The sequence below is a fragment of the Synchytrium microbalum genome, assembly GCF_006535985.1.
Source record: "Synchytrium microbalum strain JEL517 chromosome Unknown SmJEL517_scf0004, whole genome shotgun sequence".
Classification (NCBI taxonomy): Eukaryota; Fungi; Chytridiomycota; class Chytridiomycetes; order Synchytriales; family Synchytriaceae; genus Synchytrium; species Synchytrium microbalum.
Genome location: NW_022158353.1, coordinates 154,760 through 178,701, shown reverse-complemented (window position 1 = coordinate 178,701; position 23,942 = coordinate 154,760). Strand labels below are relative to the sequence as shown.

Sequence of the window (23,942 nt, the reverse complement as noted above, 5' to 3'; positions counted from 1 at the left end):
CAGGTCATCGTCACATCCGTAGTGTCCACTCCCACCGCTACTCGAACGATTGGGGGAGATCAACCCCCCCTTCTAGAGAGACAGGTTTTTAGCCCAATACCTGCCCAGTTTTTATTGGCTCTTGCCAATCATGTGAGATTGGTGACAAACTTGGTTGGATTCAAGGATTTTTGTCAATCACCAATCTGGTCACAAAACTTCCAAGTTCGGGTTTTCACACAGTATTACGCAGATTTGCTGTGAACACAGCAGAGTGTGTAGTTCGTAACCGCCGTAAGTGCTAGATCAAAGTAAATAATACGAAAACAATCAAAGTAAATAACACGAACAAGCGTTTTTAAATAAAATGATCATTCTCGTCTCATACGAAAACTCCGGGTTTCTGGGACTCGAAACGCGTCTGATTACGCGCCGGCTACATTGGTGTAGCGGTTCTTGCTCTGTTTTGCCTCCTCTCTGACTTTTTTAGCGATGTCGCATCGTTCTGCGTTCTATGTGTTTTTTTTGCGACTTGAACTAACAATTGCATCAGGACCACTGTTGTGTATTGCTGTACATTGCTAGTATATGGGATCGCCCCCGACCGCTCGCACCGCGTGCGACTTTATAACGCCAGCATCACGACCCTCAAAAATTCCAAACAACCCTAAAACGCACCAAATTGTGCACTCTTTTCACAAGAACGTACTGATGGAGGCCCAACTAACCGTAAACACGTCCACAATAATGGACGATACATCATCTTCCCAATACGCAACACCTGCATCCGCTCTTGAAAACCGGACATCAATAACCTCATCGTCATTCGAAAAGGAGCAGCAAGAAGGGGCTGATGGTGTTTCATCGCTTATATCAAGACGTACATCGTCGCCACATCCGAGAGTGAGTGCTGCTGTACAGTTTGACAAAAGGGGAAGGAGCTCTACGGTTTCTAGTCCAAAGGATTTGGTATCATCGAGTGCGATGGCGGAGGGGTTGTTGAGGCAGGCTGAGCTGGATAAGAGTTTGGTGGCTAGTGAATGTATGTGTCAACGCTGAGATTTTGTTATTTTTTTTGGTTGGGTGCTAACATGACAACAACTGTAGCAACATTCAACTTTGCATCCCTCGACCACTCAAACACAATCAAACACCACCTCTCAGATATGGAAATCGAAGCCTACACTGCATGGATTAACGCTGAATTCGGGAACGATTCACGTCTTGCACACTTATTCCCAATCGAACCAACGTCGCTTTTTAAAGCACTTGCATCTGGATTGATTCTGTGTAAACTGGTTAATCTCGTCAAACCAGGAACGATTGATGAGCTGGGTCTTATATGGGCTGTACAGAGTCCCGTGAGAGCCATGTTGTCGTATCATGAGAATCTGACAAAGGCTTTGGAGGGGTCGAAGAAGATTGGATGCCAGATATCGAATATTGGAGCTGATGATATTATTAGAGGATCACCGCATCTGTGTAGTGGATTGCTTTGGCAGCTAATCAAGGCATGTGTTGTTTCGCCAACAAACACTCCACCGTCAATATCGTGCCCTTTTTGTTGCTACTGGAATTGACGTCATTCTCCAAATTTGTAGGCCGCATTACTCTCAAACGTAAAGCTCGACCGCTCCAAAGGCGCTGTAACCCAAGAAGCTGCCCTCTTAGCATGGATGAACGACCGCCTCTCCCAAAGTACCATCACACGACGCGTAACGAACTTTACGACCGACCTCGCAGACTGCGAATGTCTCCTGCACCTCCTAAACCAAGTCTCCCCCAAAGAAATAACGCACATCGACATCAAGAACACGCTCTCCGAAGCCGATCTAACGAGACGTGCACAACGAATGCTCGAACTAGCCGATCGTATAAAATGCCGCCAGTTTGCAACCGATGCCAGTATCGCTACTGGAAACAAGCATCTGAATATGGGGTTCCTAGCTGGGATTTACAATGTTGCGCAACAGAGTATTGGCAATGATAATCGCGAAGAGATGAATCGGTTGAAGCAAGAGCTGAGTCAGGCTATGGGACGGATTTCGATGCTCGAGAGTGAGAATAAGGTGCTAAAGGACAAGTGTGGAGCATTAGGTAAAGATGTTGTGGAAGCTCATGAACGAGCTGAAGCTGCATCGGCATATGTTGCAAGACTAGATCGAAAGATTGCTTCTGCCAGCGAAGATAGTCAGCGCTTGCAGGCTGAGAATGATGATTTGGTGCGCAAGTTGAAGGCTGCCAAGGACGAGAACCGAGGTCTTGGATCGGATTTGGAAGAGTTAAAAGCTAAGGCTGAGAAGGATGGGAAATCGCTTAGCAAGTACAAGGATGAAGTCAAGAAACAGTGTGCCGAACGAGATACGCTGAAACAGGAGTTGAATCAATCGAGACAAGAACGTGATCAGCTACAATCCCATATCGAGACATGCACGTCACGTATCCGCGCCCTCTCTGCTGAAAACGAGGCGCTGGAACCATTGACGGAACAAGTTGACAAACTACGTGATGATGTGCGCCAGCTCCGTGTCTTGGAATCCCAAAAGGCCGATCAAGTACAAAAACTATCTGCCGAGCTGAGTTTCGCCAGGGGTACTATCCTTGAAACGCAACGTAGCTTGGATGATCAGAGAATACTTGCTAGTAATTACAAGACTGAGAATGATGCCAACCGTCGAGAGATTGAGGGTCTTACTACCGAGTTACGAAGTGTTAAGATTGGGCTTGAGAATACTGTTGGGGAATTAGAGTCTGCTAAACGAGGATATGAACAGTCGTCGACCAAAGTCAAGTCGTTGAAACAGGAACAGTTGGTGCTAGAAGGTGTTGCTGAAGAATGTGAGAGACTCAAGGACCAGATACGAGAGCTGAAGAGGTCTGAAGTTACGGCAGAGAACGAGATACAGGCACTAATGAATTCGAATCAAGTTTTGAAATCTGATTTGAGTAATACTGTGACATCCCATGCTGCACTGGCACGAGAATCATCGGCTCTGAAGGAAACAGCTGCGTCTTTACAATCCCAACTGGACGAATGCCGTCAACTGCTCGCATCAACAACCTCAGAAAAGGAGACTCTGCAAGCTCAGGAACTGAAACTGCAAGAATCATACGATGCTATCCTCAAACAAACCGAACTCTTAACCATCCAAACCGCTACCACAACACAAGACCTCGAAGACCACAAACGCATCCTCACCACAAAGCAAGACGAAGTCACATCCCTGAAAACTGAACGCGACGCACTCAAACTCGAACGAGAAAGACTCGAAGACTCTGAACGACTCGCACACGTATCCCTCCAAGCATCCAAACGAGACTTGTACCAAGTCGAGTCGCGTCTTTCCGAACTGTATACATTGACAGATAAGCAAAACACCATCCAGATATCCATATCAACACAAATCCAATCCCAGAGTGCTGAAATCACTCGACTCGTAACTGAACGAAATTCCCTACTCAAACAACACGAAGACGATTTACGCAAATATGATACTCTGCTTGACGATGTTTCACGATGTCGAGATCTGCTTGCTACCCGAGCTGTCAGGGTAACGATTGTGGGCTCGGGGTCTTCTGTTACCTTAGACCGTCTTGCTGCCGGTACCGACACCAGTGAAGCACCATTGTCGGCATCAGTTACATGTGTTGTTGACGCACATAACCGATTACTGGATGGGTTGGAACGGTCACAGAAAAAGATTGCGAGGCTGGAGAATGCTATCGCTGTGTTGAAGGATGTGGGTAGTTTCAAGAATAATGTTAATGGTGGTGGTGGTGCTCGTGTGTTGCAGGATTCTGGATCCCAGCTTATGGATAGGTTGATGAAGGTATGTTTGAGAGTATTTGAGAAAAGATTCTCTGATGGAAGAGTGATTAATGTGCTTTTTCTGCTTGTGGTAGATGAACAGCAACGTCAAGGACATGAAACAGATGAAACAACGGACGGTTTAAGAGACTCCTGCTGTGTACCATCGTAAATAATAGAATTGTGGCTTATTGATTGCCTTTCCATACAGAGCTAGTATCGAATTTGATAGATATTGTGACGCGTGATTACAGGTTGACGGGGCATTGAACAGCTAGGGTGAGATTTGCAGATTTGCAGCAGGCGAAAACCTCCTGCACCGTACTTGGGCCGGTTTGACTCGTTTAGAGCGGATAGAAATATAGGACGGCCACGTCGCGTCAGTTAGACGGCCACGTCGCGTCAGTTAGACGGCCACGTCGCGTCAGTTAGACGGCCACGTCGCGTCAGTTAGACGTCCATTGTCCATTCAAACTATGTCACCCAAAGACTCGGGCTGACATCTAGTGAGAAATTGGACGTTCAAAACAAGTCCACGAATAGATTCTATGCCTTTCCTTGGCCTCCGATTCGTCACAGGTCACACAACCTCGCACCCCAAACCCCATTCTATTTCCGGGTGAATTCCAAACATACTCACACATCTCGTGCACAAACGCAAGAGGAGACTACAGAGACCAGGACGGGTGCCAAGGAGAAGAGATGAGGGGAATTCAACGAACACTACACAGCTCAAGTGTCAATCCCAGTATCTCCCATGAATTCCCTCTCTTTTCTTCCCGAACTGCAGTCAAACCCGTCCTCGCTCTCCCTCAACACTCTACTATACAGACACCCTACAAGAGCGTACTGGCCATGATTCTGCGACCTGTCGTGTCGCTGTGGACGAGAGGTGGTGCCAGGTACGTTCATATATATTTGACATGCTTGTGCCAAACATTTCAGCTGACTCACAGTTCAATGATAGACATCTGCTAGGCAGCACCTTCGAGCCATCCTTCTTAAACGGAGCCACACACGCCGCCAAATCCATAATGAACTCGATATCCCACTCGCCCTCTAAACTGCCCCGCATGACCACACCCACACTAAACCAGCACTTACAGGCAGCACTCAAAACCATACACGCCAGCAACGAGGCCGTCAACATCCGCATCCGCGACGTGCATGCAGCACGGATTGACTCTGTCGATATGCTGTTTGGACCATCGTTTTACAGCAAGCACACACAAACGAAACTGGTCGCGGCATCGAAAAACGACGCACTGAGGATGTACACGTCGCCCAACCCATCATATAGCATATACAGGCTCTTTAACGTATCATTTGCCATCCCGAAAAACGATACACGCCCACTATACCACTCTGCAACAGACGCAATCGAGGAAGGGCTCCAGCTAAAAATCAATGTCGCGCTAGATGCCGATATAGATTTTGTGCATCGGGTTAAGAGCGTAGATGAGACAGAGTCGGTTGCTGCTGGAAGTGTGATTGCGTCGAGTCATGGACGCAGGGTGCTGAATGTGCAGTTTGAGAGCCCACATATTGAGGGAGATGAGGAAGAGCTGGATGCGGACGCTGTGAAGGAGGCGTTTAGGAATGGGGGTGGCTGGAAGGTATCGGATATTGATTATTTGTGTGAGAGGGCGCAGTATCTGGAGTTTGCTGAGAGGCAGCAACAGCAGCAGGATGTGTAGTTTGGCGTATATAGGCAGGTCGCTGATTTAGTATTATAAAGTAGTTTCTTTTAAATAACAGTTATACAGTATACAAATTGCAACACATCTGGTTTGATTATTTACATTTTGAAATTTACAAACCGAAGGCATTTGATGGTTTTACCAGGCATTATCACGGCTCTCAGTTGAATCGTATGACGGTCCACTACGAGCGGAAAAGATTCAGACACAGACACTTTCAACACAATCTTCTCCAGACTAAACCCAAGCCTCTCAACAAACTCGCATACCTGATTTCAGAGTCGTTAGTTGCACCAGCCGCGAAAGCAACACCTCCACCAGCACTCTCCTCTTCAGAATCACTCGTCATTGAAGACGGCTAAGATGAGACAAGATTATCTATCAGGCAGACGCAAAAAACGAATCGGTGAAAGAGTAGAATGATCTTACATTCTCAGATCGATAACTGTTTACTCTCGGTATACCAATACTGGACGGCTTCATGCTTGCCACTAGTGGTTGTTGTAGTTGTGATGGCGGTACGTCCTTCTTCTGTAAGAAAATGAGTAAAGGACCATACAACAACAAACAAGAGGTTGTACAGCATCAACATCTCCACTTACACCCTCGGAGCCTTCCACCCTTTCTCTCTCCCTCCTCTCCTTGACAATAGCTATATACTTCCTCATGAGCGGATCAGAAACTTCATCTGTATTGTCATGCTTTTTCGGCATCTCAGTCTCCTTCACGACCCTTTCCCCAACATCATCCACCACATTCTGAACTTGCACATACGACTCGGCCGACTCTGACTTCACCACCGACGAAGCCTGATGCAAACTGGCTCTCACCACAGCAGCAATCATTGGCTTATCAATCACATCCTGGAATGGTATCGTGCTTGATGGTCTCGATGCCTCAACTGCCGTATTCTCGTATACTTGTGGTGTGGGTTTAAACAACAAGTCCTGGAAATCAAGATTTCGTCCCATTTCAGGGAGTGTGAGTGGCTGGTATAGTTGTGGTGAGTTTGTGCTAGTATTGGGTTTGGGGGATGGCGAGTAGAGGTATCGGAGTGGATCTGGGAGGCGAAAGTTTCGGGATTGGGGACGTGTAGTGTCTTGCCGTGGTATGTCTCTGTTATAAAAATGTTAGAAAAAGATAGGATACGAATGAGTGATCAATGATCTTTGATCGATTTCAAACAACTCACATGTGGTACTCTTCAGCACCCATCAATAGATCTTGATCTCCACGTCCACGTAGACCAACTTCATTCGTTAAAGCTAAGTATTGTCGGATGCGTCAGATCATATGATATAGCCAAAAAAAGAAGACTGTAGGCAAAACATACCTGACTGGGCTTGATGCAACAACAACCTTAAATCAGCAACCTCCCTCTGAAGTTCCTTGACACGCAGCACCTCGTCTTCATATTTACGGTGGATTTCTTCATTACGGGTCAGCTAGGAGAGTGAAAGCATGAGATACTAGCAAGTCATCTCCTTTTTTGCCAAAAGCTGTTTTACCTCCAAATCCAACTTCCCCACCAGCTGCTGACATTCACGCTGCCATCGTCCTTCAGCTTTGCGCGCACGAGCTAATTCAGTTTCCAGTTCATGTTTAGGTGCCATGAGTGATTTGAGGAGGCTTTGATATTCTGTTCAAAGACAAAAAACCAGGTCGGAAGGAAGGTTGAATGATAATCAGATCCACGCAAAGTACCTTCTTGTCTCTTCTCTGCCGTCTTTTCAGATTCAAGTAGTTGTCTAATAGCAAGAGGAATGACCATCGTTCAATGCCACAAAAAAAGGTGTGAAGAGCGATTTCGAATCGAGGATACCTCTTAAGACTCTGTATCTCATACTCTAAAGCAGTTGAACTCTTTTGGTTTTGAACCTATGTTCCAAAAAAGTCGTCAGTCAAATCAATCGTTTTCAACCAGAGCCAACCAACAGTTACAACCACTGAAAATGGGCTTGCTTTCGGATGACAGCATTACCTGCATCTGTAACTCTCTCAGCAACACACCAGCATTCTCCCTCTCCTTCCTCTCTTCAGCCAATCTAGTCCTAGCAGCTCGTAACGAAGCCTGAAGTTCCTCAACTTCAGATTGTACGTTTGAAACTTGTTGTGCTGCTTGCTCGACTTGTCGGGCTCGCTCAGAGAGGAGGGCTCGTTCAGCTAAAAAATTGGAATGAGAGTAAGCATGGATGTCTGCTCTTCAGACGGGGGAGTAGAGTACCTTCAAGTTTGGTCTTCTCAACTTCAACATTCGAGAGTATGGTAGCGTGCTCTCGGTTCAAGTCAATCTTATGCCTTTTGGAAACATAAAAGGAAGGAGAACGGGGTCAGTCATTCACATACGCAAAAAAAAAGCAAACCAGACCAATAAAGGATTGCGAAACAACCGTACTGCGCAATAGCGTCCTGCATCTTCTCCGCATAACGATCTTTAAACTTTTGCAACTCCACAATTTGAGTAAGTGCTTCTTCATGTCGTCTTTGTAGTGCGTCCTTCTCAGTCTGCAGTTCTCGAGCTAGCAATTGTGCTTCGTTGCGATGGGCTGCTTCAGCTAGTACTACACGGTTGGATTCTGCGAGTAGGCGTTGGCGGAGGTCCATGTTTTGACGTTCGAATTCCTAGGAAAAGGTGGGGTTGGAAGGCCAAGCATCAGGATTGTAAGCGGCTGCAGTTTCTTTGCTCGAAGATACCACACCTTTTCACGCTCTTCAAGCCTCGCACGCTCCTGCTGCTCCCACTCCAATGTCTTGGCACGTCTTTCCATATCAATCTTTTCGAATTCAGAGCGGTGTTGGTTTAAATCTTCTTGGTATCTTCTTCGTTCCTCGACGCGGACATGCACTATTTCCGTCTCTTTGAATCGTCGTAACTAGAATGGTAGCGGAGTGTGAGTGGGGTGGATGCATCAACTGGTTGCATCGACAGATAGGAAGGGGTTTTTGCACCTGCTCATCAAGCTCCCCCTTCATCCTCACATCAACCTCCTGCTGATATCTAAGCATCCTCTCTTCAAGCACCAGAGCATGCGGATGTGTTGCATTTATTCGTTTGGCGTATTCACGGTCTGCGTTTCTTGCCGTCAAGTCTATTAAACGAATATCAGCAAAAAAATCCGTCTGGAGAAAATGTTAACGGGAATGTGTCCGCATACCAAAGAATTCGACAGGACTAGGATCAGTCTGCACTTCACGATTCGAAATCAGCAGGTCTCCTAGATGTGCCATGCCGTCGAGAATTCGGACGAGGAGGGGTGTTGCGTCGTTGTCGTCTGCGATTGTTCGTTTCTATTGGAGATGTGATAGGGTCAGAGATTGAGATTGCGTAGAGTGTCCCAGTTTTGAGTTCAGGTTGACAATCCAGTACCAGTTCAGCCATGGTTCCAACAGGACGTTCAAGATGTAGTAGTTTCCATATTTCACGCTCGGTTAGGACCTAAGGAGATACAAATGTCGACTTAGTTGTTAACAGAGAAGAAATGCAATTCCATCATTCTAACCTGAGTAGAAACAGCCAACCCACACTCTGGTATAAACACCGACATTGTGAAGTCAAATCCTCGTGAATTCAGATACTCCAATACAATACTATCTGCTGCTCGCAATAGTAAACTCCCACTGCCACCACTCTCATTGTCCTTCTTGTCGTGTTGAGGTGGTAATTGTGAACGTTGCCGTAATTGTTCGATGAGATTTGATCGAATATTAGCCTGACAAATAGAATTTAAGTTGATTTTAGTGAGTTTGACAGGTGCTCATTGTAGCAAAAAAAGAAGAGTAGTGGTAGATGCAATGTACATATATTATGTACATCGCGTACCTTTATTTTATCGGCAATCCCTGTACTATGCAGTGCCTCAAACAATCTCTGCCGTAGTTCCGGAGCACTTGAACCGTCGTCTGCATTCATTGATATGGGAAGTTGTTGTTTTGGTAGAAGCATCATAACGAGGTTATAGGAGCCGTTAGAAGAAGGAGAAGGACAATTGTATGGATTTTTATGACTGAGGAACTATGTTTTACGGCGTGGATCTGTCTGATTGCGTCCTAGAACAAAGAAACAGTGTATGTTGTGAAAGGGCGAAAAATGAGGTGCAAAATCTGTGCAAAGCATCAACAGCCAAAACAGCGATCAAGGTGAGCAAGAAGCATAGCATTTCTGTTTTACAAAGTCTTTGATCTCTACGATGTAACCACTACTTTGTATACGTGTTGAAGCGCGTCATCAGATCTGACATTTATATATTTATTACATGAACAAGGTAGTCGAAATTATTGTGTCTTTGAAGTCCTTACTGACCGTCGTAAATCCAAGAAGAAAAAAGCCAAGTGCTATGATACAAAATGGTGGAACAACATGCCATTTTGAAGTGCACACTGTATGAGCCAAGGTAATCCACATTCAAAACCATTCAAAAGCAGGAGAGGATACAAAAGTGTTCCTATTGATGTATCTTCTCCTTCTCCCAATTCTCTTGAAAGGGCCAACAAAGATGGGTTTCCTCAAGTGATCTGTGTCGAATCCTTTATCCTTTGGAAAATATGAGGAAAATGATGTACTGCGTGTGGAGCTGTTTGATGACGCTTGGAATGAGCGTTAGCTCTAAAATGCAAGACCAATTGCATCACAGTGTTCTGAAAACTCAACACAACTCTCTCAGCAAATCCGCATCCCTTATTTCGGAATCATTAGTTGCACCAGCAGCGAACGCGACACCTCCACCAGCACTCTCTTCTTCAAAACCACTTGTCATTGAATATGGCTGAGATGAAAAGAGATAATGTGGAATGCAGACTTTCAGAAACGTCTTTTACGACTATCTTCTCAAGTGCCACATACGACTCGAGCGACTCTACTGACGATGCCTGATGTAAGCTAGCTCTCACCACAGCAGAATCATCGGCTTGTCAATAACCGACTCGAAGAGTATCGTGCTTGATGGTCGCGATGCCTCTACTGCCACTCTCTCGTATACTTGTGGTGTGGCAAGTCCTGTAAATCTAGATTTCATCCCATTTCACGCAGTGTGAGTGGCTCGTATAGTTGTGGTGAGTTGCGTTGGTGTTGGGTTTAGGGGATGGCGAGTAGAAGTATCGTAATGGGTCCGGGAGGCGACAGTTTCGTCATTGAGAACGTGTGGTGTCTCTGTTGAAAAAAAAGTGACCAAAAAAAACCGACCTAGTCGAGAAGTGATCGTGTGGAGTCGAAACAAAAACTGGTCGACAACCAGAAATCTTTCGATTTTTTGATGCCTGATAATTTTGGACCCCTCACAGGTTACAGTTCACCCTGCTACGGATCCGCCACTATCAGATTGTCAGAAATAATTTTGTGGGACGTTATATGTGTGGATGAGGGTCCCCGCTTTTTCGGTCTTCCCAAAAAATAATCCTAGTCGCTGATACCTCAACATCCTCTATTAAAGCACCAGAGCATGAGGATGTGTTGCGTCGATTCGCTGAGCGTATTCACCATCTGCGTTTCCGGCCGTCAGGTCTAATTTAACGAATATCAGCATAAAAAACCTGCTCCGAAAGAAGAATGGGAATGTGTCCACATATCAAAGAACTCGACAAGACTGGGATCTGTCTGCACTTCACGATTGGAAAGCAGCAGGTCTCCTAGACGGGCCAGACCGTCGAGAATTCGAACAAGGAGGGGTGTTGAGTCGTCGTGGTCTGCGATGGTTCGTTTCTATTATACATATGATGCGAAATGAATTGAGTAGAGTATATAAGAGTGTCCAAAATTTTGAGTTTGAGTGTCAACCAACATTACCAGCTTAGCCATGGTGCCAACAGGACGTTCGAGATGTAGCAATTCCCATATTTCACGCTCAGTTAGAACCTAGGTACACACAAATTTCAAATCACTTTCAATGGAAGCAAAAAACATCAGTATTTGATAGCTAACCTGAGTAGAAACAGTCAGCCCACACTCTGGTGTATATACCGACATTGCGGAATCAAATCCTCTAGAATTGAGATACTCCAATACGATGCTACCTCCTGCTCGCAGTAGTAAACTTCCACTGCCACCACATCCGATGTCCTTACAGAATGCCGAGAGAATAAACGGCAAAGCAATCACAGAAGGATTCCATTTGGGAAACAATTGGACATGAGTTGAAAGGGGCCTGAGAGTACTAGTAGTGAATTCTTGATTCAATTCAATCTTGCATCAGTGATGACAGTTGCAAAGATATAGTCAGCGACGAAACATCAAGTGGTCAGCACGAGCATCCCATGGCGTTGCAAGCTCTCTACAACAAGATCCACCAGTCTCCAACTCTGACTCAGGATGAATCATCTTGCCAACCACAAACCGGACGATGCGTACGGCTAAGATGCTATATTCACTAAGATAATAATTTGCCTACAAACGGCTCCCTGAAGTGGTAATACGTGTAAAATTGGTTTACTACCAGACTTATATCAATCACTTGTTTACATCGAGCACTATCAGCACGACTCCCACCACCATTATAACTACCGACAGAATAGTCTGCACGACTCGTATGGTTCTAATAGCAGGGACGCGTCCACCCATAGCATCTCCTATGTATCCTTCCCATGGCAATTGGCCTCGGCCATGCTCGATGGATTCTTTGCTTGAGCGATACATCCACCAGAGAGTCCATAGCAGCAGGAGAACTACACCAATGCAGAGTATCGCTATACCGAATCCGAGTCTGACGGCAGGAGTTGTTGTCATATTGGTTGGTCTCGTGAGTCAAGCAGATGGAAGTTTATGTTTGGATTGGTTTGTTGGTGACGGCGTTCAAGCCCACCCGGGAGCAGTTGTGGATGTTGGATTGCAGCTATATGATTGCCGGGAGTGGTTTATAATGAATTCTACCACCGTCCTTGTAAAATGGATGGCCAAGGAAGGGTTCCGTTGTTTTTTTTTTGGAACGGCAGGCACGGCAAACAGCGAATTTACTAGTAAACGCGGCCGGACCTTGTTAAGGCAGGAATAGCAATAGACAGGAATTTTTGTAGCTCTCATTCTCCACCTTTTACAGACGCACAAATACTCTCTGTACGCGTACGTCTGCTAAATCAATTCCATAAGTCAGCCCTTTACTCTCAATGAAGACAATCTGCTTACGGTATGGGCGTAACTGAATGGCTGTTCTGCAAAATAGAATCCTGTAACTTCCCAGCATATCAATCCTTAAACTGTTTGTAATTCCACAATCATCTGAGTTTGCGTTTATGGCGCCGTTTTACCGCAGCGCTTTCAGTTTACAAACCTCGAGCCAGTACATTAATACCGATGAAGGCGTATCAGTGTTTTGAATTTGCGACATTGCCCTTTTCACCACGTGCTCATCAACTTCCTGTTTCATCCTTGCGTCGTCTTCCGATTGAAAAACTGAACATCCTCTCTTGCAGCGATAAAGAGTGAGGATCTGCATTGATTCCTGACGGTCAAGTATTGTATGGTTTTAGCATCTCTTTTGCTGGTGCAATAAACAGAACAAACTTCCAATATACCAAAGAAACGCAGAGGTCTTGGATTTGTCCGCTCGTCCACGATTGAAAAGATGCAGGTCTCGCAGATGCGACATTCCATCGAGAGAGATAGCAAAAAGTTTACGAGCGCGTCTGTGATTATCTTGATGAAAAGTCAACAGGATGTTACCAGCTCAGCAATAGTCTCAACGGACGTTCAAGATGTAACAGCACCCATAGTTCACGTTCAAACAGAACCTGACAGCCTTTATTTGAGAGCAAAAAGCTATATCAGTGGGCATTTCAGCTGTGGAGATACAGTCAACCCACACGTGGGTACACTGGTAATGAGAAATCAGATTGCCCTGAATGTAGATACTTCAAACATGAGACTACGTGCTGATCGTTATAGCAAACGTCGACCAGAAGCACCACATTCAACATCCTTTTTCTCGTGTTAAGGTAGCAATTGTGACAGCTGCAGTAGATTTTCAAATTGCCTTGATCCAGTGTTTGCCTGTCCATTCTGAAGGATGAATTGTGTCAGTGAGTTTGATAATGGGAAGTATTTAGTGTTGAAATAAATGGCGACCAGAAAAGGCAATGTTGAGGAAACAAACGTATCATTTCGACCTTTTCGTTAGCAATTCCATCATAGCTTGCGGTGTTGTTCTACCTCAAATTGTCCCAGATCAAAAGATGGCCCATCAATACAATTGCTGATGGAGTGACAAAGCCCTCTGCACCAAAAAGAGCACCAGGCACGAGCAATTCGTTCTTCACAACCCTTGTCCAGACGACAATACACAATGCGGAAGAGTAAGAATAACATTTATTGAGTGGTGTTGAAATTAATGAGTGTGTAACTTATACGTCCGTATCAGAATAAAAAAAGTGAGAATAATAAAAGTGCATTCTTTTTGTTTTGCGGGAGGAGTCAACAGAATCAAATAGCAGAAGGGAAATACAGATAGAAGTAACAAGCGGTCCGAATTGTCCTTAAGTCCAATAAGTCCCCATTTCTAAATAGTCTCAGCACGTCAAGTGCAAGACAGGAGCAGAAGCAGAGCATCCAGAAGCATTGCATGCAAATATCTTGTAGTATCGTTGAGTGCTTCCAGTGCATGTAACTGGATCAGAGAAGATAGTGCTGCCTGACGCGACTGTGTCGTATACTTTGGATGATAGTGTGCTGTATGAGGAGTTGTTTGATGATACTTGGAGTACGTAGTAGCTCTATGATGAAAAATTGTGTTGGTTTGAAAGCAAGCAAAACAAAACCTAAGGTTTCCAGTGATGAATCACTCACAGCAAGAGGACTTCCTTGCCATCTCAGAGCTTTGACGGTGACACCAGCAATAAGTCCAGGAGGTGATGGGATTGGTAGCGGGGTGTTTGAGGCTAGTCCTTGGATGGTGCTGGCATACTTCATTATGTTGGATGTGACGAATGATTCATCGAATGGTGCGATTGCACTTATGGTTGTGGTCCAACCAGGGAAGTGATCTAAGAAAGTGGAGGTGGTGGTGTTATTGAGCGTGGAAGATGTATGCGAGTGTGAGTATCATCCCAATGCCTTGTCCGTTCTGTTTTTGTTACAACACTTACAGTCTGCATAGATGTCATACTCGGTATGCACGTAAAAGCCTCCATCGACATGATGAGGGACTATATTACAGAAATGAAGGGTTATTATCTGGCGAAGCCAAATACACACACAAAAATGGCAACGACAACCGGTCTGTGTGCCTTACCCAATGCCCATTGTAGCGCTCCCGACACACCAGCCGAGTTCTGTACTGCATCAAAGAAGGTGGAAACCCAAGACGACGTAGTCCCATGGTTCCATAATGCAAATTCATCAATAATAAGTGGCTTCTTTGCCGCTACTGTATATGACAAATCTGACGCAAGCTGGTTTGGGAAGTCGGCGGAGCCAGAGAGAATGTAGTAGTGGTTGCTCCTATAATGTGTTGGGAAGACATGGTGAGAAAACAACATCCAAGGCTTTTACCGCTTTTGCGTTTTCCTCCTTTGCTTACTCAACCTAAAGTACAACCAAACCGTGAGCCAAAAAACGGAAACAAAGTCCATCTTTGCATTGCGCGATCACACTTACATCAATGCAGTTTGAGCTCAGGATACCATTAGTGTTCATCGAATCCCATTTCAAGCCTCCGTAAGAGTTAGATTGAATGATACTATCCATCACTAGGTTGCGGTGGCATACTTTGTCAGCAAACTCTTCTGCATTACTCAGAATCCGCTTTTTTGTTCTTTTGTTCCAATGAGCATACCAAGATGATTGGGGTCAATAGTCTTGATATACTTGGCAACATCCAATGCCCACGTATAGTTATACGTATCATACCATCCTCCTAGCTCGTTGCCTTGAAACAAACCATGTGTAATTAATGTAGTGCTGGTTTTGTTGCCATAGTTCTTTTGTCTACATCTACATACCAAGTTGCCAAGCTACACAAGGCAAAAGGACGAGGTCAGTTTGTTTATTGCAGGAAGAAGCAAAGATAACAAAGCATACCCATGATAGTTGGGTCATTCTTGTAAGCGACTCCAGTGATAGTGTTGACTCTGTTCAATACATACGAAATCAAATTCTTGAAATCTTGAACGACCAATGGGTTGTTATAAAAGTCTGTATAACCTGGTCCTGTTACTCGATGACCTAGACCGTATCAACGAAAAGAGGTTACTTGATGACCTTGGCTTGCGTTGTGTGAACACTGCAAGCTTGGACCGACAACGTACTAGCAAAGGACTTGATGCCACCTCTCCACCAATTGTAATCTAAAATACCCGTTCACATTTAGTCAATACTCCCAATCCTCAAACAGTCAAACATCCCCGTACCGATAAACGGAAAGATAATCTGAACCCCAACCTGCTGAGCATACGCAATAGCTCGGTCCATATTAACAAAGAAAGTCTCTCCATATTGTCCCGGACCGAGATACCCAAAGTATGAATTTTGACCACCCATACATCCAGAAGCATCCCATATACTGATTGTATAAGTACGAGTAACTCGGCCACCGAATTTGGATATTGTGGTTAGGCCGTCTAGTTGTTCCCATGGATCCAGGTATGCGAGACCCGCACCGTACGAGTCACCGTTGCAAGCTGCTGATGGGTACCAAACCGCGTTGTCTATGTTGAACAAATGATGTGAAGTTAGTGGCATAATGACACGATTGGGTAGATGGAAGAGCAGGATACATCATTTGACGTATCCCCCTATTGTTAATTCAAATAAGACTTACCAACAGATTCAATCAAATCCGGGAAATTGATTGACATGAATCGAAACACTTTGCCATTCTTGTACAGATTGGCATCCACACCAGGCTTGCGATAAATCCAATCAGTTCCGACAGGTATAGTCCTGCTACAACTACACGTATCAGCGCATTGACTAGTTGGACTGGGCTGCGCAGTCGTTCTGCGAAAAAGGAAAAAAAAAGGTGTCAAAACATTTCGGACACTTTGACGCAAACGACATTAAGCGATGAAACAACTGCGAAACAATATCAGAAAAATGTGACTTGCGGTGAGGCTTTCACTGTAGAAGATGGAATCACTACTTTTGTCGAGGGAATCGCGGGACTTGCAGTAGCGAGCACCACTGGTGAGCTTGTTTTGATAGTTGGTGATGTTGCAACAGGTGGTGGTGATGGCAGGATACTAGCTAGCACGGAGGCCTTGATGCTGGGTGCCACGGAAGGCTTGATACTGGCCTTGATGCTGGCTGAAATTGGTATAGAAGGTGTTGGTGGTTTGTTATGGCGATATCGCTTCACTACGATACCTTGAGGGCTGGGCAAGACACTTGTACTTCCACCAGCGTGTGCGAGCGGTAGGATAATCCAGCATAATAATGCATGGTATGGGATCCTCATGGCGAAAGTCCTTGCTTGCTTCGCTAAGGTGCAAAGTCGGTTGGCGGTGTTGGAATTTTTTTTTGACGCTGATTGTTGTGTAACCAGCAAGCAATCTATGAGGTGCGTGGGAGAGTCCTTGGCGTTTTTCTGCAATTCTAGGCTGATAAGCTATCAAAGTACACGCTCGAAACCATACGAAAATAGTTCTGAAACTGTTCGTCCCAACGAGGACACGTTTACGTAAGGTCGCAAAATGGTGTAAACAAGAGGCAGCGCAAGTAAACTGACCAGAATAACGATCAAGCTCCAAGACGACAAAAATCCAAACGGTTGAAATCGTTTACATGTCGTGCCAGTTTAGATCTCTTCTTGAATTCGACGCTAGACTACAAATTGCAACAAAATTCTCGCCACCCACCACCTAAACCCACTCTCTCTAGTCGATAACGATTACAGTGCCGTCCGATTTTGCTGATACATACATCTTCTTTCGTTTACTACTACCGATCGTGGCTGATACAGCAGCTCAGACGATAATTTTCGTTTCCCAGTGGATTTGGGCATTATGGATTCGGATGAGACTGTCACACCACTATATTCAGCATCGTTATCCTTGTCATCGTCAATTTCAGTCAGGTCAATCACAGTTGCTGTTGGCTTTTTGATGGTGCTCATTAATCGTGGTTGAACGGACGCTTTCAGTAATGGTAGTATCGGCATGCTCAATGGTATACCCAATACATTTTCGGACGATCGTGCCATAGTTGGATACATCCATGTCAATTGTGCATGGAACGATTCGGGTTGGTTGCAGTCGGCGTACAAGGGCTCGAATTTCATTCCAGTGCGAGTGACGGCCGCCAAACAACACATGCTGTTTCAAGAGACGTAAAAGAATATTGTGAGTGCCATGTAACTTACAAAGAAAAGTTTGAATTTTCAAAAATCTTACTGCATTGGTGCAATTGACAACAACGTATTTCTCTCCACGCCAAAACCCGTCCTTCCTATGAGCCCAGGTACTACACCACCTCATTGCATTTGCTGTGATTGTGAGGATTTCGTCTTTTCGGACGCGGCGACGAATACAATCTGAGCACTCTTGGCAATAATGTATTCTGGCGGTCGCATCGTTGGTGAGACAGTTTGCGTTGTCCGGCCAATAGAAATCGGTGTGCCCGACGATGGCATGGTAGAAGCTTGGATGTGGCATGTATGTCTAGGTCAGAAAAGGTGAAAAAAGAAGTTTGTTTAGGCATACAAATCATAAGTTGTGAAATCACTCGCAAGGCCAACCTGTCACCTTCAAATCCAAACTGGGAGTAGATGCCCGACACTATCTCTTCACAGTGAGCAGCACTTTGAATACACACTCTATAGTGCGCTGGCACAGACTTGATGCGCTCAATAATAACATGGACAGACTCGTATTTCGATGGAAAGTCATTTCGGACCTTTATCACAAAAAGTCGAATCGAAATAAAGAGTGTCGATCTGTTTATTGAAAAATTCTCAATCATTTCGCTACTCTTGCGTCTGAGAGATACCACGCCGATCCAAAAGCATTAGTCATTTAGGGTCTGAACGGGAAGCGGGATGCACTCGGTTTTGTTGTCTGTACGGCAGGAGCCCGCTCTCATCCTGCCTTGAAGTTCGAAGTTTGAATTGACTTTATATACAGCGAGGTGGCAGTGTCATGTCAAGACCACCCCAAAGTTTGCAGTTGATTGAGAAGAGAGTTTGCTCACCATTCGAACAATCGCGGATTCAGATGTGGAGCGAGTAAACGTTCAGTTGAGGGTGGGAGATTCGAAAGCACGTCGTTCAAATTCGTTTCGCTTCAAGCAATGATCTTGTCTGGTGGTAGCGAGTAGAATGTTTATTTTTGCATTTGAAGTGGATTGTTATGCAATATCTAATACTGGGAGAATTTTAATTAGCAATTCTTCTTTGAACAATTTCGAACTAAAGGTCAATTAATTCAATTTCTTCGACACAATGTTGCAGTGGTTGTCACATAACCTGGTTGGTTTGACTACACAAATGCAGCAACCTTCATGCATTGGACGTAACCCTGTGGTCTGAATCTCCTTCCAGACTCACTGACGTTGGTTATCAATTTGCATTTTGGAAACAAACTAGCAACACACAGATCGCCGCATATCACTCGTAATCGGGTATAATCGCGTCAGTACCTCCCACATAACTTCCAGATGAGACTATTTTGAGATCTTTACCTTCCAACAATGCGATTTTATCTTGAAATGCTGTTACAAAAGAAAACCAACCCCACCGCTGACGCTCATTCAGCGGTATTCAGCAATATACGTCCAGCAATATCACCTAAACCATTGATAATCGTTGTCAGTACTCAACACCAACAAAAAAACACACATCAATTTGCAGTCAATGGTAACTCGTACCTTTCCGCATACGACTATACACATCATTCAGCGCCGACAATGGATACTCTTCAACAATACATTTGACGAGCCCTCTTGCCACAAAGTCGAGGGCTTCGGCGGTATCCAATCGATCCCCCATCACACTTCCTCGTATAGTCAGTCTTCGCATGACTACATCGGCGATGACAGAGTCTAGTTTGGCGTTTGCGGGGAGTGAGATACATACTATTGTGCCCCATGGTCTCATATCTAAATTTGACCAAGGTTGACGGTTAGATGAACAAGGCTCTCAATCGAAGCAGTCATGAGATGCTTACATAATGGAGCCTGCGAGTAAGCTACTTGGCTCGTAGCGACAATCAGAGCACCTGGTGAAACAAAAAAGTTCGGTACCGTGGAACGCATAATTGCCTATTGCACAAACTGCAACTTACCATGAGCACCTCCTTTAGTAATCTTGATGACTTCAGATATAACGTCCTTGGTAGACAAAAAATCCAAATACGAATCTGCACCAAGCTGTAAACATAATTCTCGTTTGGATTCTCCCCCGTCTATTGCTAGACACCTGAATCCCATTGCCTTGGCATCTACAAGGGTGATCTGTTGGTCAGAAGGTGTTGAGTAGATGGGTTGAAATTGGAAGGTTACATTGAACTGCCAAGTGACCAAGACCTATTCGTAATGCAAATGCAATGAGTCATCTTGGCTGCTGAGGTGCCTGACAGATAGTTTAAACGTACCACCACCAGCACCAGGAACACAAACCCACTGTCCAGCCTTTATATCCAGCTCCTTGAGTCCCTTGTACACTGATATACCAGCACATCTACGTGATGCAAGATTCAGCCAAAAAACAAATATGGGAATCTTAATAGCTTACAATATAGGTGCAGCCTGATCAAACGACACTTCAGCAGGGATACGGGCGAGCCCCTGCGCTTTTGCAATCACGTATTGTTGAAATGTACCCGGTATAGCCAATCCAGTTGTCTGTTGTCGTTCACAGACTGTTTCGTGGCCTGCGAGGCAGTATTCGCATGTTCCTGTGTCCGAAAAAAGCGTCTAGAGGTGCAACTACATACATTATAATGATTTGATAGGGTTTACCGCATGTATACGATATGAACTTGATACCGACACGATCACCGACTTTGACATCGTGTACTTCTGCTCCCACTATGTAAACATTGAATGTGGTCAGCTCTGTCAGTGCTACTTGGTGAAAACAAATGCGAATACGAACCAGCTACGACAAACCCAGCTCCCTCATGTCCTCCAATATGAGGCAATGGAGTACCAGGAGTTGCTCCTTCCATTGTATGCAAATCACTAAAGGACAAGAAAGAGTTGAGTAAAGCGTAACCAAAAGCCAAGCATTCGGTTCGCAATGAGCTTGCTTTGATCCATGATTAGCCCCAAACAATGTCGAACAAATCAAACAAAACTCCGTTGTTACCTGTGACATACACCCGTCCTTATAACATGAACAAGCACTTCTCCAGTTCCTGGCGTCGATACAGGCCAGTTGTCCTCAAACACGACTGGCTTGCCCAACTAATTAAACCCAGTTGAGTCAGCTTCCTGTATTGATGACATTTACATTTAAACCACGATACGCGATTAAGACGATAGTAAAAGCAGCACGGACAAACGATCTGTAAATACGTAAACAGGCATACATGTACATTACCTCAAATACAACGGCAGCTCGTTGAGCTTTCGGTATTCTTAATTCGTCGGGTATTTCATCTTTGGCTGACTTTTCTACTGGTCCGTTCTCAATGGCGATGCTCGAGTCAGGTGCATCGGATGGCGAAGTCCTGTCGTGGTCTTGGATTCCGTCTTCCATCTTGGTGCTGTCTGGTAGGTTTGCGAAATGTGTTGGAAGCTTAAAGTATCATCATACACGATGTATGGGGTTTTTGGAATTGTGACGTGGTAAATCGCGTTATCTACACTAGAAATCATTGATGCTGTCGTTCAGACTTAAGATTACGTCTATCGTCTATTGGAGGTATGTTTTATGTTCACTCAAAAAAAGTCCCGTCCGATGCACCATGTACAATGTGTTATGGTATGTACATTCAAAATCTTAATAGTCCCCCATGCGATCAGGCTTCTAACTTACGTTTTCCTTGATCTTTTTGGATTCGCGTAGCCTGTCGAATATAAGAGCAATAGGATCAAAGACTCGGCTCTTGGCGTCAACTGCCCAGACTACATCCAGATGCTCGTAGCCGTCTAGATGCTCACCGTATACGAGATTGCATTTGCCACGTGCTTCTCTAAATTAGATGATGAGAAGGTCAGTGGATTAACGCTCAACGGAGCGAAAAAAAAATGGAAACCAAAACAGTCATGCAATATGTTGCAACAACCAGACACTTCTCAGCCTAGCATACCTCATAACACGATCACCATCTATAATACGATCACGGCTACCATAGAAGAGAGCTAGCTTGATATCACCCAAACAACTAAAGTCATAACTAGTCGAATATGGCGCTGGAGTGGTGTTATCATCCGTCGTACTACTCCACGGTACCAGAGTTCTCAGTTTAGCACATCTAGCCCAATGAAGAATGGCCTTTGCAGACGTTGGACGTGGCGTGAATTGAAAGTAATGAGGTTTATGAGATTCGTCCCAGTTCTCGTCATGCCATGAGAAGAGGTAGGCGAACATTGAGTATGCTAGTGCTAAGGATGGAAAAAGATCAGGATACTGAAGGTAATGGAAGTGTGATAAGATAACGTGTAACTCACACATGAAAAGCGAAGTGGGAAAGTATGCTTGCACGACATTCATTATAGGAAGAAACCTGAAATGGAGTGAGAGCGTTTAGAAGCGAAAAAGTCTCACAGCGAACGCAATGAGCGTACTCCTTGATGCCGAAGATGGCACGGTATACAGGCGAGCTCATTGCCACCATATACTTCAGAGGGGCGGTGCTGGAAGTCAAAGAGATAGAGGTTAGACAAAAAATCAATCCAAACAAGAATCTGTATCTCGCTTACTTGAGAAGAGGTCCAATGTATGCAGTGGGCGCCAGCTAGCGTATTAAATTTTAACGAGTAAGCTCAGCTTCAATATACCTGAATACCTGAAGACTTTACCGCAACAAAACAAGAAATCTTGTTTGACAATGCAGGATCCAGTTTCAGTCCCAAGAATACTTGAGCGTTTCCTTGACTATGACCAATATAGATGATCTTTTCAACCTGGCTGGCTCTGCGAACGTAGTCTACCATTGCGGGGAGGTCGTATTTAGCGAGTTCGTCTAACGACCAGTCCCAAAATCGAATATCTGACGATTTGAATTCACAGTGTAATCGTTCTACGCATCTGGAAGGGAAATGAGGTGAGGCGGGGGAAAAACGTTCGATGTCGAATGCGAAGAGTGCGTCACGAACACTGGAGAATCCAATTCCTCACAACCAGCTTCAAACCCACTCATACCTGTTATTACCCAACCACACATCATACCCCAAATCAGCAAGATAGAACGCTAAAGACCCCCGTCCATTCGTAACAAACACACCACTGGACTGAAACAGTCCATGAACCAGCAATATCGTTTCTTTACGTGGCGACGAAGCACTAGTGCTGCTCTTGGCACGTATTCGATGTAGCAATAGCGAAAAGCCATCAAGTGTGGTCGCACGATGTGTATCACACTCATAGCCATGGAAGGTTGCATAGTATTCGACAGAGGTGGATATCTTGCGCATCTTTGCTACGTCTAGAAGCACGAGGAATATATTAGATCGCCGAAAGATGCACGATATCTACCGTAAAAGCTAAAGTCACGAATATTTTTCCCAAGTTTGACATACTTGGATCCATCAACGCAGGCCGTTCATGATTCCGACGATTCCCCAACAACATTTTGATTCCCAGAGTATCCACTAACGGCCTTGGTGGATTCCTAGGCGTCGTCTTACAATTATCAATATCATTTAATGCTTTAGATGCATCGACATTCGACTCTTCGGCAAGCAGCGACAGCAATGAGCCTGGTGATGAGATCCTTCTACGAGCCTTCTCCTTATTATCTTTTTTCTGGGCACGTTCGATGGGATCGTGGGCAGTCCAACTGAGAGCAAACGCTATTAAAATTGTCATGATGAAGGTGGATATGATATGGCTGGCTAGTTGCGAGAATGGGAGCAGTAGGCTCGATAGTCCTGTGACTGTCCATGCAGGGCCACCGGTGCTTGATACTGTCATTCAAGGGCTTGTTTTTTAGTTGGTGCGAAAGTTTGGCAGTTCGCGGTTTGTGAGGGCAAGATATGGGGTGGGCAGAAGAGCGAGTCCGAATAGAGAAAGTCAAGATCCAAGTGTCCTCTGTATTTAAATGTGCAGATGAAACAGGTTTTGAACTGAAACACGGGTGCGATGAATCGATGGTCTAGGTGTTTCAGTTTTTTCAGCTATCCCACGTGCTGTTTCATTCCAACGCACATATCAAACCCACTCAGCTGCTACTCTTCTGCATGATACACGTATTTACCGTCTTTTTCCCCTGTTAGATGTCAAAGCTGGATTTCTTTTAACGTGTAAAACGCAACCGACGCATCTCCCTCTTAACCAAACGAGAGCTTAGTTATGAGCACGGTCTCAGTAATGGATCATATTGAAGACTGGTTAATACGGCTAACGGTTCTTTAGATCTTCAGAGCTCATTACTAA

At 44.9% G+C, this 23,942-nt stretch overlaps 4 protein-coding genes across 4 annotated transcripts; 1 reads left to right on the top strand and 3 right to left on the bottom strand.

The window, feature by feature from the left end:
• Positions 1 to 726: 726 nt before the first annotated feature.
• Positions 727 to 5,484, top strand: SmJEL517_g01164 (uncharacterized protein; the record flags this gene model as incomplete). Its single annotated transcript, XM_031167092.1, has 5 exons — positions 727 to 1,021; positions 1,087 to 1,496; positions 1,581 to 3,809; positions 4,619 to 4,689; positions 4,755 to 5,484. The coding sequence occupies 5 exons, from the start codon at positions 727 to 729 to the stop codon at positions 5,482 to 5,484; spliced, it is 3,735 nt and encodes a 1,244-aa protein (XP_031026946.1).
• A 141-nt stretch (positions 5,485 to 5,625) lies between these two features.
• SmJEL517_g01163 (uncharacterized protein) lies at positions 5,626 to 9,397 on the bottom strand (the record flags this gene model as incomplete). The annotated part of the gene is made up of 18 exons (XM_031167091.1): positions 5,626 to 5,671; positions 5,757 to 5,845; positions 5,917 to 6,018; positions 6,090 to 6,603; positions 6,680 to 6,752; positions 6,821 to 6,932; positions 6,996 to 7,126; positions 7,192 to 7,235; positions 7,310 to 7,365; positions 7,469 to 7,650; positions 7,712 to 7,785; positions 7,883 to 8,109; positions 8,187 to 8,360; positions 8,437 to 8,576; positions 8,643 to 8,775; positions 8,855 to 8,923; positions 8,988 to 9,197; positions 9,308 to 9,397. The coding sequence occupies 18 exons, from the start codon at positions 9,395 to 9,397 to the stop codon at positions 5,626 to 5,628; spliced, it is 2,466 nt and encodes an 821-aa protein (XP_031026947.1).
• Positions 9,398 to 10,907: 1,510 nt separating this feature from the next.
• SmJEL517_g01162 (uncharacterized protein) lies at positions 10,908 to 12,202 on the bottom strand (the record flags this gene model as incomplete). Its single annotated transcript, XM_031167090.1, has 5 exons — positions 10,908 to 10,984; positions 11,014 to 11,182; positions 11,267 to 11,335; positions 11,402 to 11,662; positions 11,939 to 12,202. The coding sequence occupies 5 exons, from the start codon at positions 12,200 to 12,202 to the stop codon at positions 10,908 to 10,910; spliced, it is 840 nt and encodes a 279-aa protein (XP_031026948.1).
• A 6,944-nt stretch (positions 12,203 to 19,146) lies between these two features.
• Positions 19,147 to 23,480, bottom strand: SmJEL517_g01161 (uncharacterized protein; the record flags this gene model as incomplete). The annotated part of the gene is made up of 19 exons (XM_031167089.1): positions 19,147 to 19,187; positions 19,268 to 19,498; positions 19,567 to 19,617; positions 19,684 to 19,839; positions 19,901 to 19,924; positions 19,993 to 20,078; positions 20,133 to 20,295; positions 20,360 to 20,428; positions 20,496 to 20,581; positions 20,709 to 20,806; positions 20,943 to 21,140; positions 21,381 to 21,537; positions 21,655 to 21,949; positions 22,016 to 22,071; positions 22,133 to 22,201; positions 22,268 to 22,302; positions 22,367 to 22,595; positions 22,710 to 22,992; positions 23,087 to 23,480. 19 exons carry the CDS (start codon positions 23,478 to 23,480, stop codon positions 19,147 to 19,149), a joined length of 2,721 nt encoding a protein of 906 aa, XP_031026949.1.
• Between the last annotated feature and the right edge of the window lie 462 nt (positions 23,481 to 23,942).